We start from the raw sequence: 22,494 nt of genomic DNA, 5'->3' as shown, positions 1-22,494 counted from the left end.
TATGTTCCGATAAAATCCGTAATTATTCTACAATAATTCTGTCATTTTTTTCGTTGCAAGCACTCATCTAATTACAAAAATATTACATAAATTTACCCAATATTTATTTTAACTAGATAATAAATGTATCGATATTATTCCTATTAATAATAATAATCACCTAAGTTAATACCTGAGGCACCACCCAATGGTAAATGAACTTACACTTTGTAAATTGAACTTAGTCAAAATTAAAAGACTAAACAAAATTATATTAATTACGCAATATTATTGGAATTTACCAAATATTCAAATAAAAATAACATTTGAATTTCTTCAAATTTATATGAATGTAGACAATGTTGTTTTTACTAAATTTATTTCAATTAACCCAAGATACAAGAATTTACCAAAATGTATTCGAAAGTTTTCAATTTATTATCAAGTTAATCATAATAATTTCAGTTAATCCAATAATATAAGAACTTACCCAATTTTATTATAATAAGCCAAAATGAATTCAAATCTACCCGTTTTATATGAAACTGTCCATGGGTTTTTTCTTCAAATCACTAATAAAATAGAATTTATTGCAACAAGAGATACATTAATTTGCGCTATTTTGCAAAACGGTGCACAATTTATTTCAAAAGAAATAGGATTGATTTACTCGGATTATAAAATGTTGTCATTGTTCCATGTTATTTAATAGAACCGTAAATCTTGAAAGATAAAGACTTTATTCTAAAATAATTTAATATTATTTCACCTGGAATGACTCTAAAATTTAATAATCACATAATTGGCAACATGTTCTTAAATATCAAACTAATGGACTGTTACTTTTAAATTGACAATTGCAAACTTCATTAAAACTCATTATGAAAATGTTTCCTAATGCGATATTCTACTATAATCTTCATAAATACCACAAAAATAATGTAATTCATAGTATGTCAAATCTGTTGTAATATATTTTATATTTTAAAACTCAAAGCCCATATGATATAATATTATATTGAAAATGTTCTTTAAGCTTTGTCTATTTATCTAATAATGTTCTTTTGACATGTAAATATTTTACCTAGGACACCATTTTTAATATGTTAAATTTAATAATATAACACTTTTTTTGTATAGTATGTGGTAAATCAAACTCTCGGAATAAATAAATTAAACTTATTGTAATAATTGTAACATACAATACACATTAATCAAGGCGATGGTCAATAAATCCTATTGAATCGCAGAGAAGTAAATTGTGAACGTTCAATAACAGACCGTAAAAATAATACCTAATACCAAGGTGAACAAGCTCGGCAACATGATAACACCCCAGTTTTACCACAGGTTCGATTGACTACATATCCATCACTTTTACCCACAGGTAAAACGACTAGAAGTTAATTACCTATCCATTAATAGCGTGGCCCCCCGGCAAGAATGTGTTTTGCGATTCATATACTCTTCTCTCGGTTAAGTGGAACTTATTCTTGCCTTGTTTGAAATATTTTACAAATTCAAGCATTCAAAGTTTTAAATAACACTAAAAATCGCGATAACGACATTAATTCTTATAATATTTAATCATACGGTTATTGCATAATACATCCAAACATGATTTTGTAGAAAATATACTAAACATTTCGTATAAGTGTAAATTTTCTTGTCTTATGAGTACATTTAACAGTTTTGTAGGACTTTGACGGAAATCTTTGTCCAAAAAAATAGATTTTTAAATAGAATTATAATTTTTCCAAATGTGGATCTTGGTATTGGAAAATATATCTACAATTTCCACGTTAATTGTAGATTTTCTATATTATGGAACTAGAACATCGTAAAGATCTTGTATTCGGAACGAAAGTGGTTTTAATGTAATATAAGTTAAATCCTTGAGCCACCAATTGCTAATATTGTTTAAATCTTCAATGTTTGTAATAGAAATTGAAATAGTTGGTGGAAAATTACCGTGCACATATTATTGATTGTGCAATGTTTTTAATACATCAAAAACAACAAAAATAATAAGCAAATTAAATTGAAATCTTTAACATCCCATTTAGAACATCACATTAACATTTGTTTTAAAATATCCAACTTTTAAACTTATGTCTCAAATTAAATCTTAACTACTTCAGAACAAATACAAATATTATTTACGGATGGAGGAATTTATAACATTGTTATTTAAATTGTTATAAACTAATTAATTTTTCTTTTAATAGAGCTCAATCTTATTTTTTTAATTATTCTTTTGAATATTTTTTTATTAAATTATTATTCTTATTTTTGTTCTTTGTTTAATTTTATTTTTTATTGTTTAATTAACTCAATATTAATTTAGTATATTTGTTTGTGCTGTCTTGTTTACCAACATATATAAACATTCTTTTTTATCTGCAAAGATTGTTTTGGTAAATACATATTATAATTATTATTGAATATCTTAAATGATAGTAAATTGTTAATTTGAAAGTGTTTTTAGCAAATATTTAAAAAATAATAAATTTCTAAAATATTTTTAAATAGAATTTCTAACATATTTAATATAAGTTGAAAATAATCCAGCTTTTTACAAAGTCAGTGGAATATTTTATTAATACGTGCTCCACATTTATAATTTTTAAAGCTTTTTAAATAATTTTGTGTGGCAATATAAATTTAGTTTGAGGTCGATGCTATCAATTGTTAATAAAACTTATGCGTTCTTGAGTTTTATTACTATACTTAGAGATACTACTCTTATTTTATCAATAATTATATTCATCAAACAATCATAGTAGGGATGATCTGATTTAGAAAGAATTGATCATATATACCTAGTTAATTTTTTTATCGGGATTGTATTTATACATTGTTTTCTTGTAATAAAATTATATTAACTCTTTTTTAGCAAAGACTATGTATAATCATATATACCAATATTTGTTTATATAAAAATAAAAAAATAAAACATTTTTTAACTGTTGATTAAATATTTATTTAATTATTTTACATAAATTAAATTATAAACATTAAGTTGTGTTAGTTGGTTGAACCGAACCCATGACAACCTCTTTCCGTTTCTTTAAATTTCTGTTTAATAACAAGAAATACAATATTATGTAAAAAACTTTAGGTAAAGTCTTGGTTAAACATACTTCACACTCTACTACTGATGGATAAAATATTCTCTCACAAATCAATTGCGCTATTTTATCACCTCTTAAAATTTTATAATCAGCTTTCCCATGATTGATTAAAACAATACCAATTGGTCCAGTATAGTCAATGTCAATAACTCCGGCTAAAACATCAATTCCGTAATGAAGCGCCAAACCACTGCGTGGAGCTTTTTTAAACATAGTAAATTATGAAGTGATTTCTAAATTTTTACAACATTATCAAATTTTACCAATACGACCATGGGTGTTTTCGGGAAGTAAAATTTTTAAATCTGTTTTTATTAACAACCTTTCTCCAGAAACCAATATATAATCATATGCAGATTTTAAATCTAAGCCTGCTGAGAATTTTGTTGCGCGAACTGGATCGAAAGCATTCTTTGAAATTTTTACAAACTTTATTTCCATTTAAATCTAATTTACTTTTTATATAAGAAAAATGTTCAAACACTTGTCTTATTGGAAATACGTCCCCGAAACGAAACAAATTTGTCAGTCAGTATGCTTCCCTACCATGGAAATTTCACCTTTTTATACACAATGTGAATATATGTATAATACTATTAACCGTAATTATTTTTTTAATCTGACAACGCCCTATTTTTTTATACAAAAAGATACACATATCTAAAAAAAGATAATCAACATTTAACTATACTTAATTTTTAATATATCCAAGGTTATGTTTATAATTTAAAAAATAAGTATTGTTTATTTTGTTTAAATTTGAAATCACGCTTTTAATATGAAAAGGATACGTATTTTCTAGAATGATGTATTATAATTTACTTTTGATATTAAAAGTTAATAGTAAGATATTTTGGTTAAAACAGTTATAAGTAAATAGATATATTAAGATATGTAGTATATAAAAATACAACTTGTGTAGAAGTCAAATTAAGCTCGGTATGTAATCATCCTTGATTCAATAGAAAAAAGATTTATTTACATGTTTTAAATCATTTTACAAGTTTTTTCAAGATTTGCCGAAACTTCAACGGGTGTTTCCGCATCGTTGGGAATTAAAATTTGATTATTTTTACAATATTCTTGAAAATAGACCAGTGCTTCCAGTTGTTTATCAGTCGCCATTTTCAAATTAGGTGGAAATACAAAGTTAGACTCCATTAAAGAATTCAAAGTTTCTTCAGCCATGTTAAGAATATTCGAATCTATACTTTCTTCTTCGTTAGTAGTTGGTTCAACATTTGAGTTCGAAGGTTGAATCTTACCGTCTAATAGTTCATCTTCGAGTGTGTATTTCTGGTGTTTTGAATTTAAACAATCACACACTCTTTTATTAGTGAGTGTTTTATTCGAAAAACTACATGTTAAATGGTCCATTAAATGTTGCTTAAAAATTCTCCTGTCTAGAAATAGATCTTGACAAATCCAACTTTTTACCTTAAAGGTAAATCCCTCCATACTTTTAAACGCGTGTTTTCGACATGCCGGTACATAATAACATGGATTTTCGGGGGGAGATTTGCATTTAAGTTCTGGTTTCCCCATAAATAACTTCATTTTTTTTAACTTTTAAAAAAGCTGTATGAGGAGAGGTCTTGAGTTTTCCCATTTCGACTGTGATATAATAAAGAAATTACTCGCAATTATGTTTTACAGTGATATTTTACAACTCAATCGCGCCCCCTACCTGTTGAAAAAACAAGGTCAACAAATAACTTGTTTAAATTTTGAAAAAGATTAAATTCCTCAAGGTTAGCAGGTTTGTGTATTGATGGGGGAAAGCACATTCGAACGATACGAACACCCTTTTTAATATATAAAAGTACATGTATTTACGATAAATTTGTATTATAATTAACGTTTGATAAGGTTGAAAATAATTACAAAATATAAATTATTTTTGAGACAAATTATTTGATTAATTATTTCTAAAGGTGATTTTAAATATACTATATTATGAAAAAGATTTTACCTTGACTTATTTTTTATATAATTTATGATAATACTAATATCTACACATACAGCATGTGTATAAAACTTGATAATTTTACCTTTAATCATTAGAAATATATTCGCCGGGTAAACGCGCGAGTTGAATATTAAGAAATACAGTTTTTTCTTCAATTTTGGAGATAAAAGTATGTTATTTAGTAATTTTAATATTCTTTAATTATATTTTTTAATATAACTTCATTTTATATAGTGGATGAAACTTCTTGCAAAATTTTGTTGGAAAGAGGTTCTGTTAAAGTACAAAAAGATGGTTTTATATGTTGTCCTTATTGTTTTGGATATACTGAAACGTTAGAAACCTATGGTGGACTCCTATACTACTGTTGGAATAAACATTGTCGATTTTACTACCGACCTGTTGTTTTTAGTCAAGGCAATTGTTTATCAGTGAGAATTCCATCGGATGCATTATTAATCTTTCCTCAACATTTAATTTGTATAATATGTGGTGTAAGAGGAAATAGAAGACGTTCGAGAGATACAGATTGTATAGAATCCGAATATAGCTCGGTATGTATTTATCCTCGATCTAAAAAAAACACTGTGTATAAAGTGAAATAAATCTTTTTTTTTTATAAATATTTCTTGTATTATATAGAGAAAAGTTACATAAACAACAGAGCAATACAAAATAAAAATTTAATTTTTTGTAAAAAATCCGTTTTTTGATTCATATCAAATATAGGGCAACCAGTTTTGCTCTTTTCAACGGGGCTCTGTGGAATTTCTCCTGGCGAAACGTGATCTGCGTTTATAATTTATTGATTAATTCAATCTGGCGCGGAGATGCGAAAGTGAGTAAAAAATAGAGTAGGATCAATGATGCCAGATGATAATAAACATTTTGCGTTTGAAAGTGTGACAGTCAATTGTTGAAAATCCAAACCAGTTTTACAAGGTTGCAATGAGTGGATAAATTCTACGCGTGACGAAAATTAGGGTGTGGTTATCAAATCAGTTTTACAAGGTTACAATGTTGAACCAGTTTTATCCTAGAGGAAATTATAATTTATAAAGATATATAGACAATTACTTTGCAGGTTGTGTTTGATACAACATAGTTCATAATCCGTCAGAATTTTATAGATCGCGTCGTCTACGATTGCTTTGCGTGTTTCTGGTAACGACAGTTCACCAGAAAGTTAAAATTATAAATAAATTAAAGTAAGTAATGTTTAATTTTGAAAAAAATTAAACTTAATTTTGTTTTAATTTAGTCACCAAATAAACAACCATCCATTCACTGTGTATAATCAGAGAAAATTCTATCTACGTGTAAAGGTATTCACAAAGTTGCTATTTTAAATAAAAAAAAGAAAGTTAATTATTTATATTTATTTAAAGTAAATTGTTGTTTGGAATATTTATTGATTACGTAACTTTATAATAACCGTTTTCCATTGTATCTTCAAAAATAAATAAATGTAAGAATTATTTTATATTGCTAAAGTTACACGTTTTTCTTGTAGGTGGATCAAATTATACAGTTGAATTGCTAAAACCAAAAACATTGTATCTTTAAAAGTAAATAAATTAAATTTTTCATAATACATTAGTGATTATATCTCTGGCAGATATCGCTCGTTTAAGTCCACTGTAATTTTTTTATGTTTATTGATTGTTTATGTAATTAATTTATTATTTTAAAATAATTGTTTTTCGGAATTTTTATTGATTATGTTATTTTAGAATGTATTAGTGTACTATTGAAAACCAACAAGCTATCCTGTTTGGTTAAAATTATACCTTTGTATTGCAAATGTAAAAACATTGTATCTCCAAAAGTAAATACATTTTATTTTATTTATTATAAACATAATTGGCTATATCTCGGGCAGATATTGACCAATCAGCGCCATTGTAATTTGTTGTGTTTTTAAAATATGTATTAATTGTTTATTATGTCGTTATTGTATTATTTATTTATCTCCAAAAGTAAATAAATTGAAGTTTCATTTCAACAGGGGTAAAACATAAGTTATTGGGCGGATATTGACCAATCAGGCCTTTTACAATTTGTTGTGTTTTAAAATATGTAATTTATTTCGACAGTGGTAAGTAAGATAGCACGTGACAGACAAACTTGTCAAGGCTATAAAGCGAAGGTCACGAATTCGTTTCCCTTTCTCGCAATTAACTAATTAGCATTTTAAATGGCTAAAAAACGAAACAAAAGTGATGTCAAAAGTAAATAAGTTGAAGTAGTCGGGGAAGTCAAACATTACCCCCGATATCTCGGTCCGAGCTTGTCCGATCATGTCCAAACTTGTTGGGGTGATAGACCGAGGCTTAGGGGTTGTGTACAGTGGTCAAGCATCGAGGTCAAAGGTCATCTTCATTGTCAAATCTGAGATTGAAAACAAAAATATTTTGTTGACTTTTTCCAAGGTCAAAAACTTGTTTTTGGAAAAAAAAATTGGGTCAATTTGGCGGCCAGTTCTTCAAGGTCCAATTTGAGATTGAAAACAAAAATATTTTGTTGACTTCTTCTAAGGTCAAAAACTGGTTTTTGGAAAAAAATTTGGGGTCATTTTGGGCGGCCAGTTCTTCAAGGTCAAATTTGAGATTGAAAACAAAAATATTTTGTTGACTTTGTCCTAAGTCAAAAACTGGTTTTTGGAAAAAAATTTTGGGTCATTTTGGCGGCCATCTTGGCGGCCATCTTGGATTACATGTTCAAATATGATCCATCTCTACTCAATTACTAGTCAAAAGAACCTACCGAATACTTTGAATAAACAACCGCTAAGTATTCAAATTAAATCAAGCCCTTCTAAACCATGTCTAACTATAGTCAAAAGAACCTACCAAATATTTTGAAAAAAAACAACAGCTAAGTAGTTAAAGGAAATCAAGTCAAGAAAACGTTAGCGGCCCATCAAATAGACGTAAAGTAGTTAGTCAAGGCAATCTTCCATTAAATATTCAAGGCAACTCGAGTCCATGTAATTTTAATCTAACAACCATAATGGGAACTTTCGAACTCCATCAAAGTTGCACCCAATAAATAGTTACATCTCAAATAGTCCTGTACCAAGTTCCCCAAAAGCTATTTTAAATCAACCGAGCCATCACGCTATGCAGTTGGGAATGTTCAGTCCAACGAAAAATTTTGATAACCCCCCCCCCCCTCGTCATCAATGTCCAAAGACACTTTCAAAGTTCAAATAAAAATGAAAACCAATCTCTCTCTAATATACTCAGTTCACGTAAACTTTTTGATCAAAACCACAATAGTGATAATTCTGAAAAATGGTGTTATTGTAAAAAAAATATGATGGCTCTAAAATGGTAGCATGCGACGAGGAAAATTGCAAAATTAAATGGTTTCACACTCAGTGCTTAAAAATAGTTGTTCTAGCAAAGAAAAAAAATGGTATTGCCCAGACTGTATTAAAATCCTTCAATAAAAAAAACCTAAATTTCACTAAGGTACTTGATTTTAATTAAACATTTAAATGAACCTGAGTTTAAGCATAGATAAAATGTTTCATTCATTTTATATTGACTTTCTATTCATTTTCTAATTTATTTAAATTTCACAGCAAAAACATTTTAGTACATAAAATTTGGTTATGTCAATTAGTTCACTTTCAAGATTATTCCAATGGCACAACTGATTGACAAAGATTTACTAGGGCACATGCTACTAACGCTATTTTATCTATACTAGCTTCATTATCCTCCGGTGCACCATGTAAAAGTTGAACGGGTATTTTGTTACGTAATATAGTAAATGTTTGACGGAGATGTCCTATGACTCTTTCAACATGTATGCGAACGTTAGCAATTTTTCTGGTCTCCTCGATATCCTTTGGATCTAATTGCTTTTTATTTTTGGTAAAGGTGGGTAATTTGACAGTGGCATAGTATAGGCCAACAGAATCTTAAATATTGAAGCCTCTATCCGATAATACTACATCTCCAGGCATTTATTTATCCAACAATTTACAAATTTCCGTCAAGTAATTAGCGCTAACTCTACTACCCCATCCTTTAGATAAGAAACTGACAGTTCCTTGATGTGTAATCCCAATAAGAACCTTCACGGTATAATGGTGTTTATAATTTGACCTTGTTTCTGCTTGTCCAAGTACGCTTGATGGTTTTTCTGTAAATATCTCGAAGCAATAAATAATCACGGCGACTTTAGTATTAAAATGTTCGCGAAAGGACATGGCCATTGTGGCTTGCAAAATATGTCTTTCTGGCCAGTAAATGTATCTGGAAAGTCACATGACCAAGGCATCTTATGTGTTATAAAACATCCTACCCACTGTTCTCTCTGATATATTGAAGCGATAAGCAAGATCTCTATTTGTAAGAGCTAGCCTTAATTTCAGTAGTGTTAGAATGCATTGTTGAAAAGCTGATAGTTTTGATTTTCGAAATAGATAAGGCGTTATTTCGTCAACTATTTCCATCAAAACTTCATACATTTCAAGACCCGTGTAAATTTGTACTTTTTCGTGGTCTGCAATGAAAGAAATCTCCGAATAACTTTTCTTTTGCAACTGATTGCGTATGAACGCTAACTCTGAAAATTTTCCTTGCATTTCACTTTGATAACTCAACAGAAGCCTTTCTTTTTCTACTAATTTGGCTGATAATTCATTGATTAATGTTTTGGCTTCACTTAAATTCGTGATGGCATTTTCTAAGACAATCAAATCACAAACATTAACACAAGTTTGCGTACTAAAGTCTTGGCTTAAATGATCAGTTTGTGTAGCCATATCTGTAGAAAAAATATATTCAGTCTGAACATACACACTCTATATTATTTTCCTTATTTGGATATCCGTTGGTTCATTGAAGTCCATCACCAAATCTTCAATGATAGTACTTATTAAAATGAGGGATACATCAGTAGAGACATTTACTGATGAATCGTTGTTAATGATAGGTGGTAATTCCACATAATTATCAGTAGAAAAAGACTCTCAATCAATTAAATTCAGAGGTTCCTCATTAGCTGTTGTAATTGCTGAGAATGAGTCTTGTTAAAATGAAACGCTAGGCCGGTCAGACAATATAGTTGCCGACTCTTCTGGTAGTTTGCGATCTAACATAAAAAAAGCAAAATTAGTAAATATTATTGAATATTTATTATAAGATTAATTAATTTTACTTGTTTTAGATTTTGAACGGTTAATTTTTCTTTTATATCGCTTAAATCTGGATAAAAGTGGAGAGTTGTCGTCTGGATTTTTGCCATCACTATCATTCAAATCCATACAGGGGACCCAGTCTGGATTGGTTTCATCAAACAGAGAAGCTGGGGCTCCTAACAGAAACTCATTAAACTTTCCAATTCCACATATTTTAAAAGAGAGTAAAGGAAATACCCGAGTGAAAATGATTTGAGCATACCCTAAGATTATCACTTTCTCTACTAAGCCTTAGCTTTTAGCTTTTTCGCACTGATTGACTATCTTTTTCGGTATTCTATGAAATCTTATTAGTTCCCCACTTTCATTTAAATACCCAGTTTTGCTCTTACACCCCGTCACACAACACTTTTAAACAATTTTTATTAGAAACTCCGAAAGAATTAGGCAAACCGTTACCGTAATGGCGGATTTCAATATTACAGTTCAAGCAACTGCCACGGATGGCGCTAAATTATTAATGTATAAAACTGTGACGTAGCGCTGCCAAGTACCTATGTAGTATATTTAAGTTTAATTAGATATCGAGGTTCTTGATAATGGGATTAATAAAAAATATGGGAATTTTTACTATAGGTACTTTTGTTTTTTTTTGGTTAGTTATTTGTCAAGGATTACAGTATTGTAAAAAGTTGTAACCGCAGTTTATTATTAAGAAAGTTATCTTAAACGTAAAATTGTTACTTGCCAGAAATTTGTACCTCAGAAAATACGACATATTGCGAGAGTTTTTTACGTTTTGGATGAGGTAGGCCTGATGAAGAAATAAGTCCTGTAACCCTTCAGGTTCATTTTTACCCGCATACTTATATTTTTTTATTTTTATGTGTTATTTGCTTTTGCTGTTACATTCCCCCCTCCACTCTTGGCCATCTATAGTAATTGTTACGTATTCGTAAAGCCCCATATGTCAAATATCTTAGAATTCAAAGACCTATTTAATGAAAACTAATTCCAGTGTTAAATATAATTAAAATTAATGTTAAACTAAAAAACCTAAATAACTTTTGAACGCTACATTCAAATTAAATATAGTTTATAAATCTTATAGAACTTAATCAACCCCCGCCTTAAAATATAAAATTAAGATAATTAATTTAACAGTGTACCTAATATAAATTATAAACTAAATCCCTGCCTTCAGCAATGCTAAAATTAGAGGCCTCGCTTTGTAAAGCTAATTGGCGTATTTTCCCTCTGCGACAAGACCATAGTGCCATAAATTCCGAGCCGCCCCGACCCATGTTTTCCCAAAAAACTTTCAAAACTAGACCAATAATATCCCCTCAGCTCACAGTGATCCCATAGAAACCTTATCATGTTCGCGAGCCTCTAATCCACTACCAGGTAGCGATATTCCAAAAAAAGCGCACGTTTTCCAAGGCCAGGCCACAGAGTCGAAAGGGCGCCCAGACATTTCTGCTTGGAAACAGAAAATCAGGAACCTCGAGTTTCTCTGCAACCCCACCCCCCGCAACCCGAGCGACCTTTCGTAGGTCAGACGACGGCATACGTCCCATGAGAGGACACTAGTCTTAGGTGCACCAATGACCCACGTAAAATGGGAAGTAACCAATTACTTTTTATTTTCTACTCCGCCCTAAAATCCCCGGAGCAAAACCAAGAGACGGAGCCCCAAAGAGACAGAATCCTGCTTTTGTGAGAACTCGACAGTTAGTGTAGGGAGCTGTTGGCTCGGCCGCGTGGCATGCAGGGCTTGCCACCACCCTATTACGCATTGTAACCCGGCCCCCTGAATTAAAGGCTTCAAAAGTCGCTTGATGACTTAGGCCGAAGGTGGTGCCTTGGGTATTAGCCTAGCTGATTATTACTATGATTATTTGAACTGGACAAAAGTCTGATTTATCAAGACTGAACTCGGCCTCTCTGGCAAGAGAAGGACCATGTCGAAATAAATAAATCCGGACATCCGTACCGTAATTCGGGCATCCGCGCCGCAAGCGAGACGAATTGATAGTTTGGAACTGTCACCGCGAAACAAGAAGTCCCCCGTCGAGCCCCTCCAGGAAAACGCGTGTGCGTGTGTTTTGCGTAATTCGGAACCCCGTAATCCGGAAGCTCCCGTTAATCGAAGAGCAGTCACGAATCAAGTGATAAATAGAAATTTAGTATAATCCCCCCCTTTGTAGAATACCCAGGGTCAAACAACGAAATAGCCGGTGAAAATGTCGATAATTATTTTTGGGAAGAAGGCTCAATCCCTCGCTATTGTTCGAGAAAAGGGTTAAAGCAGGTCCCCTCAAGGTTGAGAGTTCATTCCACTTCATGTATTTATACAGTTAGGATTACCTTTTTCGTTCGCGCTGTACCCTCGTTGTAGTCATTTTTGGAGTTGATGCTTGTCGTTGTTTAATTGTTGAACCTTTAATTGTAGTAGTATAATTGTGTTTATTAATAGTGTTAGTGTATATTTATTTCTGCCCCCTACGTATTTTAAACGTGAGGTTAGGAACACCGGCACAGATCCCATTGAAAACCGTAAGAGATAGTTTAATTAAGAAATTTAAGGTCAAAGAGTGTATTTTTATGTTTAAGTCGCCCCTCGTATTCTGGAAAGTCAAATGAACCATAGTGGAGATGGCCTAAACATCATTATTGTTAAGCAGAATTATTCCTCAATCCCCCTGATTAGGTTCATGTTGTATTTTAATGTTTTATAAAATTAAGTGTTAAATAAAGATTTTGTGATTGATTAGAGGCAAAGGGTTTCCATTCTGAATTTGAATCTTCCCCACTTTTTTATTTTCTTTTCCCTTGTATGTAACCCCCTCTCTCAGATTTAATTCACTCCACGATAAGGCCACGACTCGCATTTTGTCATCATTTTTCCCCGCCTTGGTGAATTAATATCTCTGAGCAAGGGCTAGAAATATTTCCGTCAATCATACGACGATTTTCCTATAAAATGTTTGCAGTCTTTATTTATTTACATGAATGTAAAAGCAAAACTGGATTCGTAAACGAATTATTGGCACCTGACGGCGCCGCACATTCACTTCACTTGATTGTCCAGCGCCCCCCCCCCCCCCGGCGCCCCCCCCCCCCCCCAGCCCCATTCTTTATAATCCTCCTGGGTGCAGATATTAACCCCACCGTCCTACGGACATAGTATCCAGTGAAATCATACATAGTATTTAGCGAATTGAATTCGCCGTAAAAAAACACATTTTCGGTTTGCGCACCTTATAAAAATTTAGTAATGTCATTTCGTTGAATCGTCATCAGTCCTACCTCATCATAAACGTACAAAAATTTCGAAATATGTTATATTTTCCTAGGAAAAAATGGCTGGAAAAAAACAATTTTATATTTATCTTATCTTTCTAAATAATAGACCAAAAAATTGCAAAAAAAAAGTACCTATAGTGAAGAATAGCCAAACAGATCTACACATTTATTTGTGGAGCCATAATTTGAAATTTTTATGTCAATATTATTGAAAGCCCAAATATTTGGCCGTGTCTATTTTGGCCGGTTTTTCGGGTCAAATTAGCCGGCAACTATTTTGGCCTGTTTTTCGGGCAAAATTAGCTTGCCGTCAAATGCTTAGCTATTTTAGCCCTAAAAACGGTCCAAAATAGTTTTCTTCGCGCGGCCAACACTATTTTGGCCTGTTTCTCAAATCGGGTTAAAAAGTGTGTGACTGAGTTACCACTATTTTGGACTGTTTTTCGGGCTTCGACTTTTTTCAGGCGAAATTAGTCCTGATGGCGCGGAGTACACTATTTTAGCCTGTTTTTCGCGGCAACGAATTTTATGGCTTATATAATTCTTATAGAGTGGAATCACTATTTGGGCTCTGGAAAAACGGCGAAAAACAAAAAGAGGCTAAAATAGTGTTCGCCGCGCGGCTGTGACTATTTCCCCCCCCCCCCGCTACTTTTTTTTTCAAAACTGTTCTTTTGTAGCGGGTTTTCTACAAAAACGTCAAACATCTTGTTAAATAACCTAACACGAGCTGCTAATTTTCCATTAGGTTCGAACCGCTTATGTGGTGAAGTCGCTTATCTTTTTTCTTGGCTATTTTATCTCATTTTTAGTTCCACATCGATATATATCGAAGTGGGACTATTGCTATGGACGAAATGTCGTTAATTAGTTCCACATCGAAAAGGCGTTCATGGGGAAGGGGGGGGTACCTTAATTTTCATTTAGCTCAACGACTTTTCAAGTTAGAACGACCAAATTTGCCACATTTGTTCTCATTTTTCTAGCGAGTAGCACTATTACTCCAGTGGCGCACCCGGTTGGGAGGGAGGGGGAGGGAAGGGGGTATTGTGTTAAATGAATTTTATTGTTTTCAGCTCGCACCTTTCCAGTTAGAAAACCTTAATTTTCCACATTTGTTCTCATTTCACTAAGTAAGCGAATACTACAATTTCTCCAGTGGCGCACTCGGTGACGGGGGGGGGGGGGGGAATTGTGTTAATTATTATCTCATTTCCAAACTATGGTAATTCAATAAATAATTTTGGGTAAAGTTTTCAAAAAAGTACTTGGCAAAGTAGTACCTATTTTCGAACTTTGAAAGTCTCAAAAAGTAGTTTGGCTAATAAGTATCTGATTTGCAAGCTATGGTACCCGAAAACAGGAAAGTCTGAAAACACTAGTTTGCAAAAAAAGGTCTTGACAAATAAGTATGTGGTTTGCAAAGCTGTGGATATTTCAGAATATAGCAAAGAATGTATTTATTTATACTCAGGGAGAATGAATATGTCGAGATTATTTTTATCGTTTCTCCAATCCCACCCGTTGGGGCCCCCGGTATGCTCATCCCCTTTAATAAAATCAAATAATATTGCAATCTCATTGGATCTTAAAAATAACGTTTTTCGACGCGATTAGCGCTACTGCAAGGACGCAAAAAATATATTTTTTAGAATAAAAAAATGTTTAAAGGAATTGTGAATAAACTAAACCCTAAAACTTTTAAAGTGGTCGCTAGACCATCTAAATTCATCAAGTAGTCGATACCCAAAACACAAATCAAACATTTTATAAAGCAATTTGGCTAACAAAATATCTCCTAGATATTTAAGGCTACAAAAGAGAAGTAAAATCAAATTATAAAACAGATTTGTTTAACGGCGTGTCTATTTACCCCCGATTTTCCGTGGCGAATAGCCTGTGTCTATTTACCCCCGACAATCGGGGGTTAGGTTAGGTTAGGTTAGTTTAGGTTGGGTTATGTTAGGTTAGGTTAGGTTAGGTTAGGTCCTCCGAAGTGAAAGATGATAACATTGATTAAGAAGCAGCCTATTTACCACCGAAAATCGGGGCATCATTTTTTTCGGTGGTAAATAGCACTGACCACGCTAGCAAGTCTATTTACCACCGAAAACGAGGTACCCCCGAAAATCGGGGGTAAATAGTCTGAACCGCGCGGCGGATGCTAATTACCACGGAATTTTCCTAGCCCTGAAAGTAAATAGCATCCGCCACGCGGTTCAGACTATTTACCCCCGATTTTCGATACTAGCGCCATTGAAGCTCGATACTCGCGCCATTGAAGCTCGATACTCGCGCCATTGAATCTCGATACTCGCGCCATTGAAGCTCGGTACTCGCGCCATTGAAGCTCGATACTCGCGCCATTGAAGCTCGATACTCGCGCCATTGAAGCTCGATACTCGCGCCATTGAAGCTCGATACTCGCGCCATTGAAGCTCGATACTCGCGCCATTGAAGCTCGATACTCGCGCCATTGAAGCTCGATACTCGCGCTATTGAAGCTCGATACTCGCGACATTGAAGTTTGATACTCGCGACATTGAAGTTTGATACTCGCGACATTGATGCTCGATACTCGCGACTTTTAAGCTCGATACTCGCGACATTTACTTCGTAACTTCATTAACTAAACACCACTCCTAACTACAAACCCTTGAATTAAACTTAGATGCCCCCCTATTGAGCATTTTTAGAAACGTATTTAGTAAAAGTCACCCCATAGAAAGTGAGCGTGCACGGGCCTTTATTAATAACGTAGGTAGTGCTCAGTTATAGGTAAAATGTTCTAATCACAGGGGATCTTAAACTGAGAGCCTGAAATCACTTGCGTATGCAATAAAATTATTTTACTGTTTTGGTGTTTTGTCGGAGGGCACAAGCAGTAAACACACTTGTGATCGTCTTCGCTGGCTGGAGTCTGATACTCATTACAATAACATGAGGCGTAAAAACATTTGGGTAGTACCAACTTGTTATTTTTCATGAAATATTATTTCAGTGACAAATGTACGATTTTGACCATTCCTACTCCATTTAAGGTTTTCGAGTATGCTCTACAACTTACTCTCTGATATTTTTCGTCTACCACCTAGCGTTCAAAAACTACAAATTCTAAAACCGTGAAAAATTTCACGATTTTTCTGGAAATCATAAGTAAGAACGATCTTCACCGAGAGAGTACATACTGAAAATTTCTAGAAGATATAGTTTTTGAGAAAAATGCCTGGGTCGATCAAATGAAGATACCCCGCATATATTGTATTCTTGTGTAATGTCTACAGATATGATGTGATATGTGCCTGCCGTCTGGGTGGCGTTAAGTTCGATATAATTGTAAACCATAATTTATTGCGAATGTTTCGGCCCTTTGAGGTGTGCGATTTGGTGGAATGGAAAAACCAAAGCGAGAATGATGATGCTATGTTGGTGATTAGTCGGGTCGAGCTCCGAACCCGTGATTTGGTGAAAGCTCACGCCACCGAGATCCTTGAGACTTGGCCTCTGAACAAAACCAGAGGGTAGATATACATTTTTGGCAGAGTTTTGCTGGGTCCCTCTTGGACACATTTAAGGTTGCTCATAGTCTATTCTCTCCGCACTGGAATAAGTTAAACGAGACAAGCCACCATTTTGTGGTCGTGAAATGCGCAAACGGTCAGCCGCGGGAAAATGGAACGTGCCTCGACCTAGAGGAATGTATCCACGGTGAGTCCAATGTTGACGTACGCGGCCCGGCGTCGAACGAGCGAGGAGATGCTGCTTCTGTAATCCACTAGTTTGGACCTACCCGGATCCGGCCACATTATGGCTCAATTTCAGTGTTATCGGTGTTACATTTTCCACGGATTAGGATCGCTTACTTCAAAAGTAAATCGGAGTGGGACTAATGTTTCCTTTTTTAATCAAGGATGGGCTAATCTGGTATTTATGGTCGATAAAGTTAGGAGGAATTTTTTTTTAGTTCAAAGTCACGAACAGCTTTGACTGTTCTTAATTTTAAAACAATTTTTGGCCCCCGGAAATATTACAGAAGTATAAATTATCTTTACTTATTTTTGTCTAAGCCGATTGCTAGCTAAAACCCCTGTTGTTATAAGTAACTATTCACCGTTTTATGAGCGTGTTTAATAGACATTATTACAAAATGGATATAATTTGGGCAATTTTAAATTTGCGGTTTAAAACAAAAAATTATGACCTGTGCCGTCAAGTGTCGATAACACGCGGCCTTTTATAACCTAGCCTTAAGTCTTCTCGTCTCAGATTTAAATATATGATTTTTTTCCTACAGTTAAAGATGCTGTAGAATTTCAAGAAAAAGATTCTGCAAATGATTCCACGAAAATCAACATAAATGAAAACTCACCTACGCCAGAGAATCAAAAATGTAAGCCAGCGTCATGGTATTGAGTTCTTTACTTTTATACGATAGCCACTACACACTACTGGGTAAGCGGACATGGTTTGAAAAATCTGACCTGAAATAACTATATTGATCACTTTGCAGATAAATGAGACACGAATCGTTAACTGCGAACTTAGCCCGATCTCAACTAACGTAAATTATGTCCTTCCAACATACTTTTTACTAAAGCTGCCGAAATCATAAAATGACCAAAGGAATTGAAACGTTTAAAAAAATGGCTTTTTATGGACTTTTTTCCCAATTTTTTCCAAGGAACAAAAGTATACATTTCCAATTTTCCCTTGTTCCCATAGTTTGTCAAGAATCAGTGGTAAGTGATCGACCAAACTTTGTATAGTGTTTTGGTCACAAAAATAAGGTTATATTGGTTTGTATAGTCATCTCGTGCGTCGCGGATTTAGGTTGACTGACATATTACATTTTCCATATTTAAACTCCAAACTATGTAACTTATTTTTAATTCATTTTAACATAATTTTCGATTAATTTTCATATGTGGAATTATTTGTAAATATTTTCTATAAGAAATTGTTTAATATAGAAAATATAATAAATAAATCAGAATGTGTGATAAATGGATACAGATTCGGAAACCCACAGATTTACATTTATCACGCATATTCCGATTTATTGATTAAATTTTTTTACTTATCGTATTTTCAATATGAAACCATTTCTTATGGAAAATATTGACCACTAATTCCACCTACGAAAATCGCTCTAATAATAAGTTAAAATGAATGAAAAAAATAATAACGTAGCTTGGTCTTTCAAAATATGGAAATGTTAATAGTATATCAGTTAACCTGAAGTTCCTGAACCCACGACGCACGAGACTACAACGCGAACCAATGTTATGGTTTTTGTTTAACCAGAAGACTATACTAAGTTTTGTCAAACTTTGACCACTGAGATACTAGACTAACTATAGGATTTACGGAAAATTGGCAATGGAACGTTTTGCTCCTTTGACCAGGCTTAACAATATATTTATAGTTAAAATAAATCCGTTTATAGCCATTACCCACAAAAGAAGTCCGTTGTTCTTTTATTATACTTTTTGTACAACATAAGTGTTTTTGTGCGAAATGATTTGGTTCGGTTTCTTAAGTACCATGTGCAAATTTGGTTTTATATTTATTGTTGATATGCTTTTTGATTACGATTGCCCAATATACAAAATTTATTATTTTCCATGGTTGAGATATAACTTAAATAATTAATAATTTAATTGAAAATATAAAAAATTTATACATGGAAGAGTATTTATTTTAAAAACCTTTAATTATTAAGGTTGTTTAAAAACATAGGAGCTTTCGAGCTCGTGGCTCTTTATCAACTAAGGGAATTTTTAATTTTACAATTTTGGCCTCGGTTCAATTAGCACATGCGCAGGATTTTTTTTTTTATTTTTACCGTAATTTTTTCAATTTTTATTTGTATTTTTCGTTTTATATTTTTTATTTGGATTTTTTATCATTTTTATATTTTTTTTTCTATATAATTTTACGCATTTTTTCAAGTCGATATTTTGACCGTCGTCAAAATTTAAGTTACCCTGTTTTTTGATAAACGCACTTTCTTTAAATAGCCTTTTATACCAGTCGTTTTCTTTACAAACAATTTTAGAATCCACCTATTTTATTTCGTGCCCCCTAGTGTTCCCAATATTTTTGGCGATCCCATTATACATATTTCCTTCTTTTACATTTTTTGGCCAATGTTTCGCTCAAATTTAAAATAATTTATAATTAGAGTAAGACATAATTATGATGTTTTTCGGTATTTGGTTAAATCTAAGGATACTTCAGAGCAAAGTTGTAAGCATTTCTGAACAAAGTTCGTCGGTAACGTTTCAATATAGCCGTTTTAATAATTACAAAAATAGATCGATTAATTTTTGAATTAATCCATGGTAAGGTCGGCAAATCGTGTTGCCTCATTGCACTGTCGTCAGTTTGCACGGAACAATTTTTTTCAAATACTTCTAACAGTGTCTTATTTAAAAACGCTTAAAGATAAGTTCATAATATTCCTTATATATCATATATTTTCTTTTATGTTGTGTTATCTCGTATTTTTTTTCAAATTGCATTATTAAATGTTAAAAAATTGAAGAGAGTCATCCTTCCAGAAGCATAATAAATACAATGTTGAGCATATTTTCATGCTATTATTAATCTGGCGTCTATAAACGTGATTGACGCAGTTGAAACATACGACGGTGACTTTAAAAAAAAATCAACATAGTTGTTTATCTTGGTGGCTGGTATTTAAACAATGTTAAGAGAAAGGGTCAGCGAAGCTAAAAAATCTAGCAAATAAAGTTGATTGGTTGTAATTGGAAATAGATTTCTTTAACTATTGATCCTTTCGCAAGTCTGCAACTGAGATTACGATGCAGTAGAGCAAGATGTGTGTAGCCAAGAGCAGGAGCACGTGAAAAAGTCTTCTTGCTAGTGTACTTATTTTTTATCTTTGAAAAAGATAGGGATATAATTACTTTATCAATTCGGTACTTTACCGTCGAATAAAGTTTGTATACAAGTATGCTTTATACATCTATTGAAAAAGCCCTGTATGGAATTACTTTATCAATTCGGTACTTTACCGTCGAATAAAGTTGGTATACAAGTATGCTTTATACATCTATTGAAAAAGCCCTGTATGGAATTTCTTTATCAATTCGGTACTTTACCGTCGAATAAAGTTTGTATAGATGTATGCTTAATACATCTATTGCACACCAAAGTAGAAAAATTAATCTTACATTTTCAGATAGGGATTTGATATTTGTGAAAGTCAGTCAACTATCTTATCAATTGGATTAATTTTTTTAAGTAAGGTTTATAGTTTCCTTAATATATGTTTGGTTAATCAATGAGAAGCTTTATGCATTCTTAGGAATTGTTTACTATAAATGTAAGGTAATATCTGTTAATTATATTTCTCGACAAAGTTTAGAGGCTTTTGCAACTTTGCAATAAATAAGAATAAGTTTTCTATGGACACATTACTCCTTACTCTCTCGGTCTATTGCTCGGACTCCTTTGTCCAAATTCTTCGCTCTAACCCCCTTTTGAAACCTCGGTTTCGGCGTAGTGAAGCATTGTTTGTCACAAAGGATATTTATAAAACGAATAAGGGGATAACGATCTCTACTTGGGAAAAACCCCAAATACCGAAGTAGGTATACAACGGAAGCTTTTAACAGATATTGAAACCATACCCGACCCTTACACTATCTACGTCAAACACTGCCTTTACGCACTGTGAATAATCAGCGCTAGATGTAAAAACATCCTTATCTACATGTTATTCATCCAGTTTCTGTCAGCGATATTATAAATACAATCCTACACCGGTTGCGGTTCTCATTGTGGCAGAATTCCAGAACTCGAAAAACCACTCGGCAAATATTCGTTGGACCTTTATTTTTTGTATTTGGGTGAGTTAGTGGTTTTTATTTATAATATATTTTTAATTTGAACTCTGCCGAGCTGCGTGTTAGTACTAAATATTTCAATACCGCCGGAAACTAGAGACTCCATTCTATCGGGAATTCTCAAACTGAGTAGTAAAATTGACACCAAATTTAACGTCACAAATGAATCTTTATCCATGATAGCAAAGCGATAATAGTAGGTGTAAAAAATTATCAGAGTTGGATGAAGACGTTAAAGATATCCTCGTGTTAAAATTTGAAATTTCTACAATTAAAAACAATCTTGAGTCGGTAAACCAAGATTTAATAACCAAAATAGAGAAGAATATCTTTAATCTTGAAAATATGGATGTAGCCTTTCGTATAAATAAGATAGTGATTAAAGAAGCAGCCGAGAGTTGAGTTTGAAACTAGAGAAGAACTAGCAGAGAAACTTAAAGAATTTTTTCATATTTATTTAGAAGTATATCTCCCCCTGTTAGTCAGTTCGCATGTTGAAAATATCGTGCGTTTTGTGATAGAAGCTTGCAAATTTGTAACTATTATGTAACGGCCGTAAAAAGCGACTAAAACGCGCCGTAAAGTGCAATCGGCCTAATCTAACGACCCCCAAAAAACGCCTGTCCACGTTCGTATGAGCAGGAGAGGGGTTTGTTTAAGGGGACATCCATAAATGCAATCTTACATTTTCTTCACATGGTCGTTGTTTAGTATAACAAAAAGTTTTCATTCCATGATTAGTTTTAGTATTGTTTGCAAATTTAAATAAAGCGGCATTTTCGCCTTATTTTTTTAATCAAAAAGTAAAACTAAACCTCTAGACTAGTTTTAAACTGATTAACAATGCAACACTATTAATGTTTTGTAGTATGTTTGCTGTTTTTAGACCCTTAAAAAGTTATTTATGTTTCAACTTTTAATTTTTCTGATTTACGGAAAAATTTCTAAAAGTTTTTACACATTTTATTTTTCCGGAAAATTAACAACACTACGTAAAGTTAAAAGTAAATTTATAATACTGTTTTTCAAATCGGAAATAAATCAAAATTGCGAAGAATAATATATATTCTTAAA

General features: G+C 32.7%; 1 protein-coding gene across 1 annotated transcript in view; it reads left to right on the top strand.

The window, feature by feature from the left end:
• LOC149937551 (uncharacterized) overlaps positions 1–22,494 on the top strand; it is a 51,609-nt gene that overhangs the window by 15,078 nt on the left and 14,037 nt on the right. Inside the window, exon 8 of the mRNA XM_090153832.1 lies at positions 17,841–17,936. Within this exon, the coding sequence (XP_090009958.1) occupies positions 17,841–17,936 (96 nt within the window). The remainder of the gene's footprint in view (positions 1–17,840; positions 17,937–22,494) is intronic.

The sequence above is a fragment of the Leiobunum rupestre genome, chromosome 7 (assembly GCF_980474605.1).
Source record: "Leiobunum rupestre chromosome 7, qqLeiRupe1.1.hap1, whole genome shotgun sequence".
Lineage (NCBI taxonomy): Eukaryota > Metazoa > Arthropoda > Arachnida > Opiliones > Sclerosomatidae > Leiobunum > Leiobunum rupestre.
Note: the sequence above shows the minus strand (reverse complement) of the source record. Positions and strands in the feature narration are given on the sequence as shown.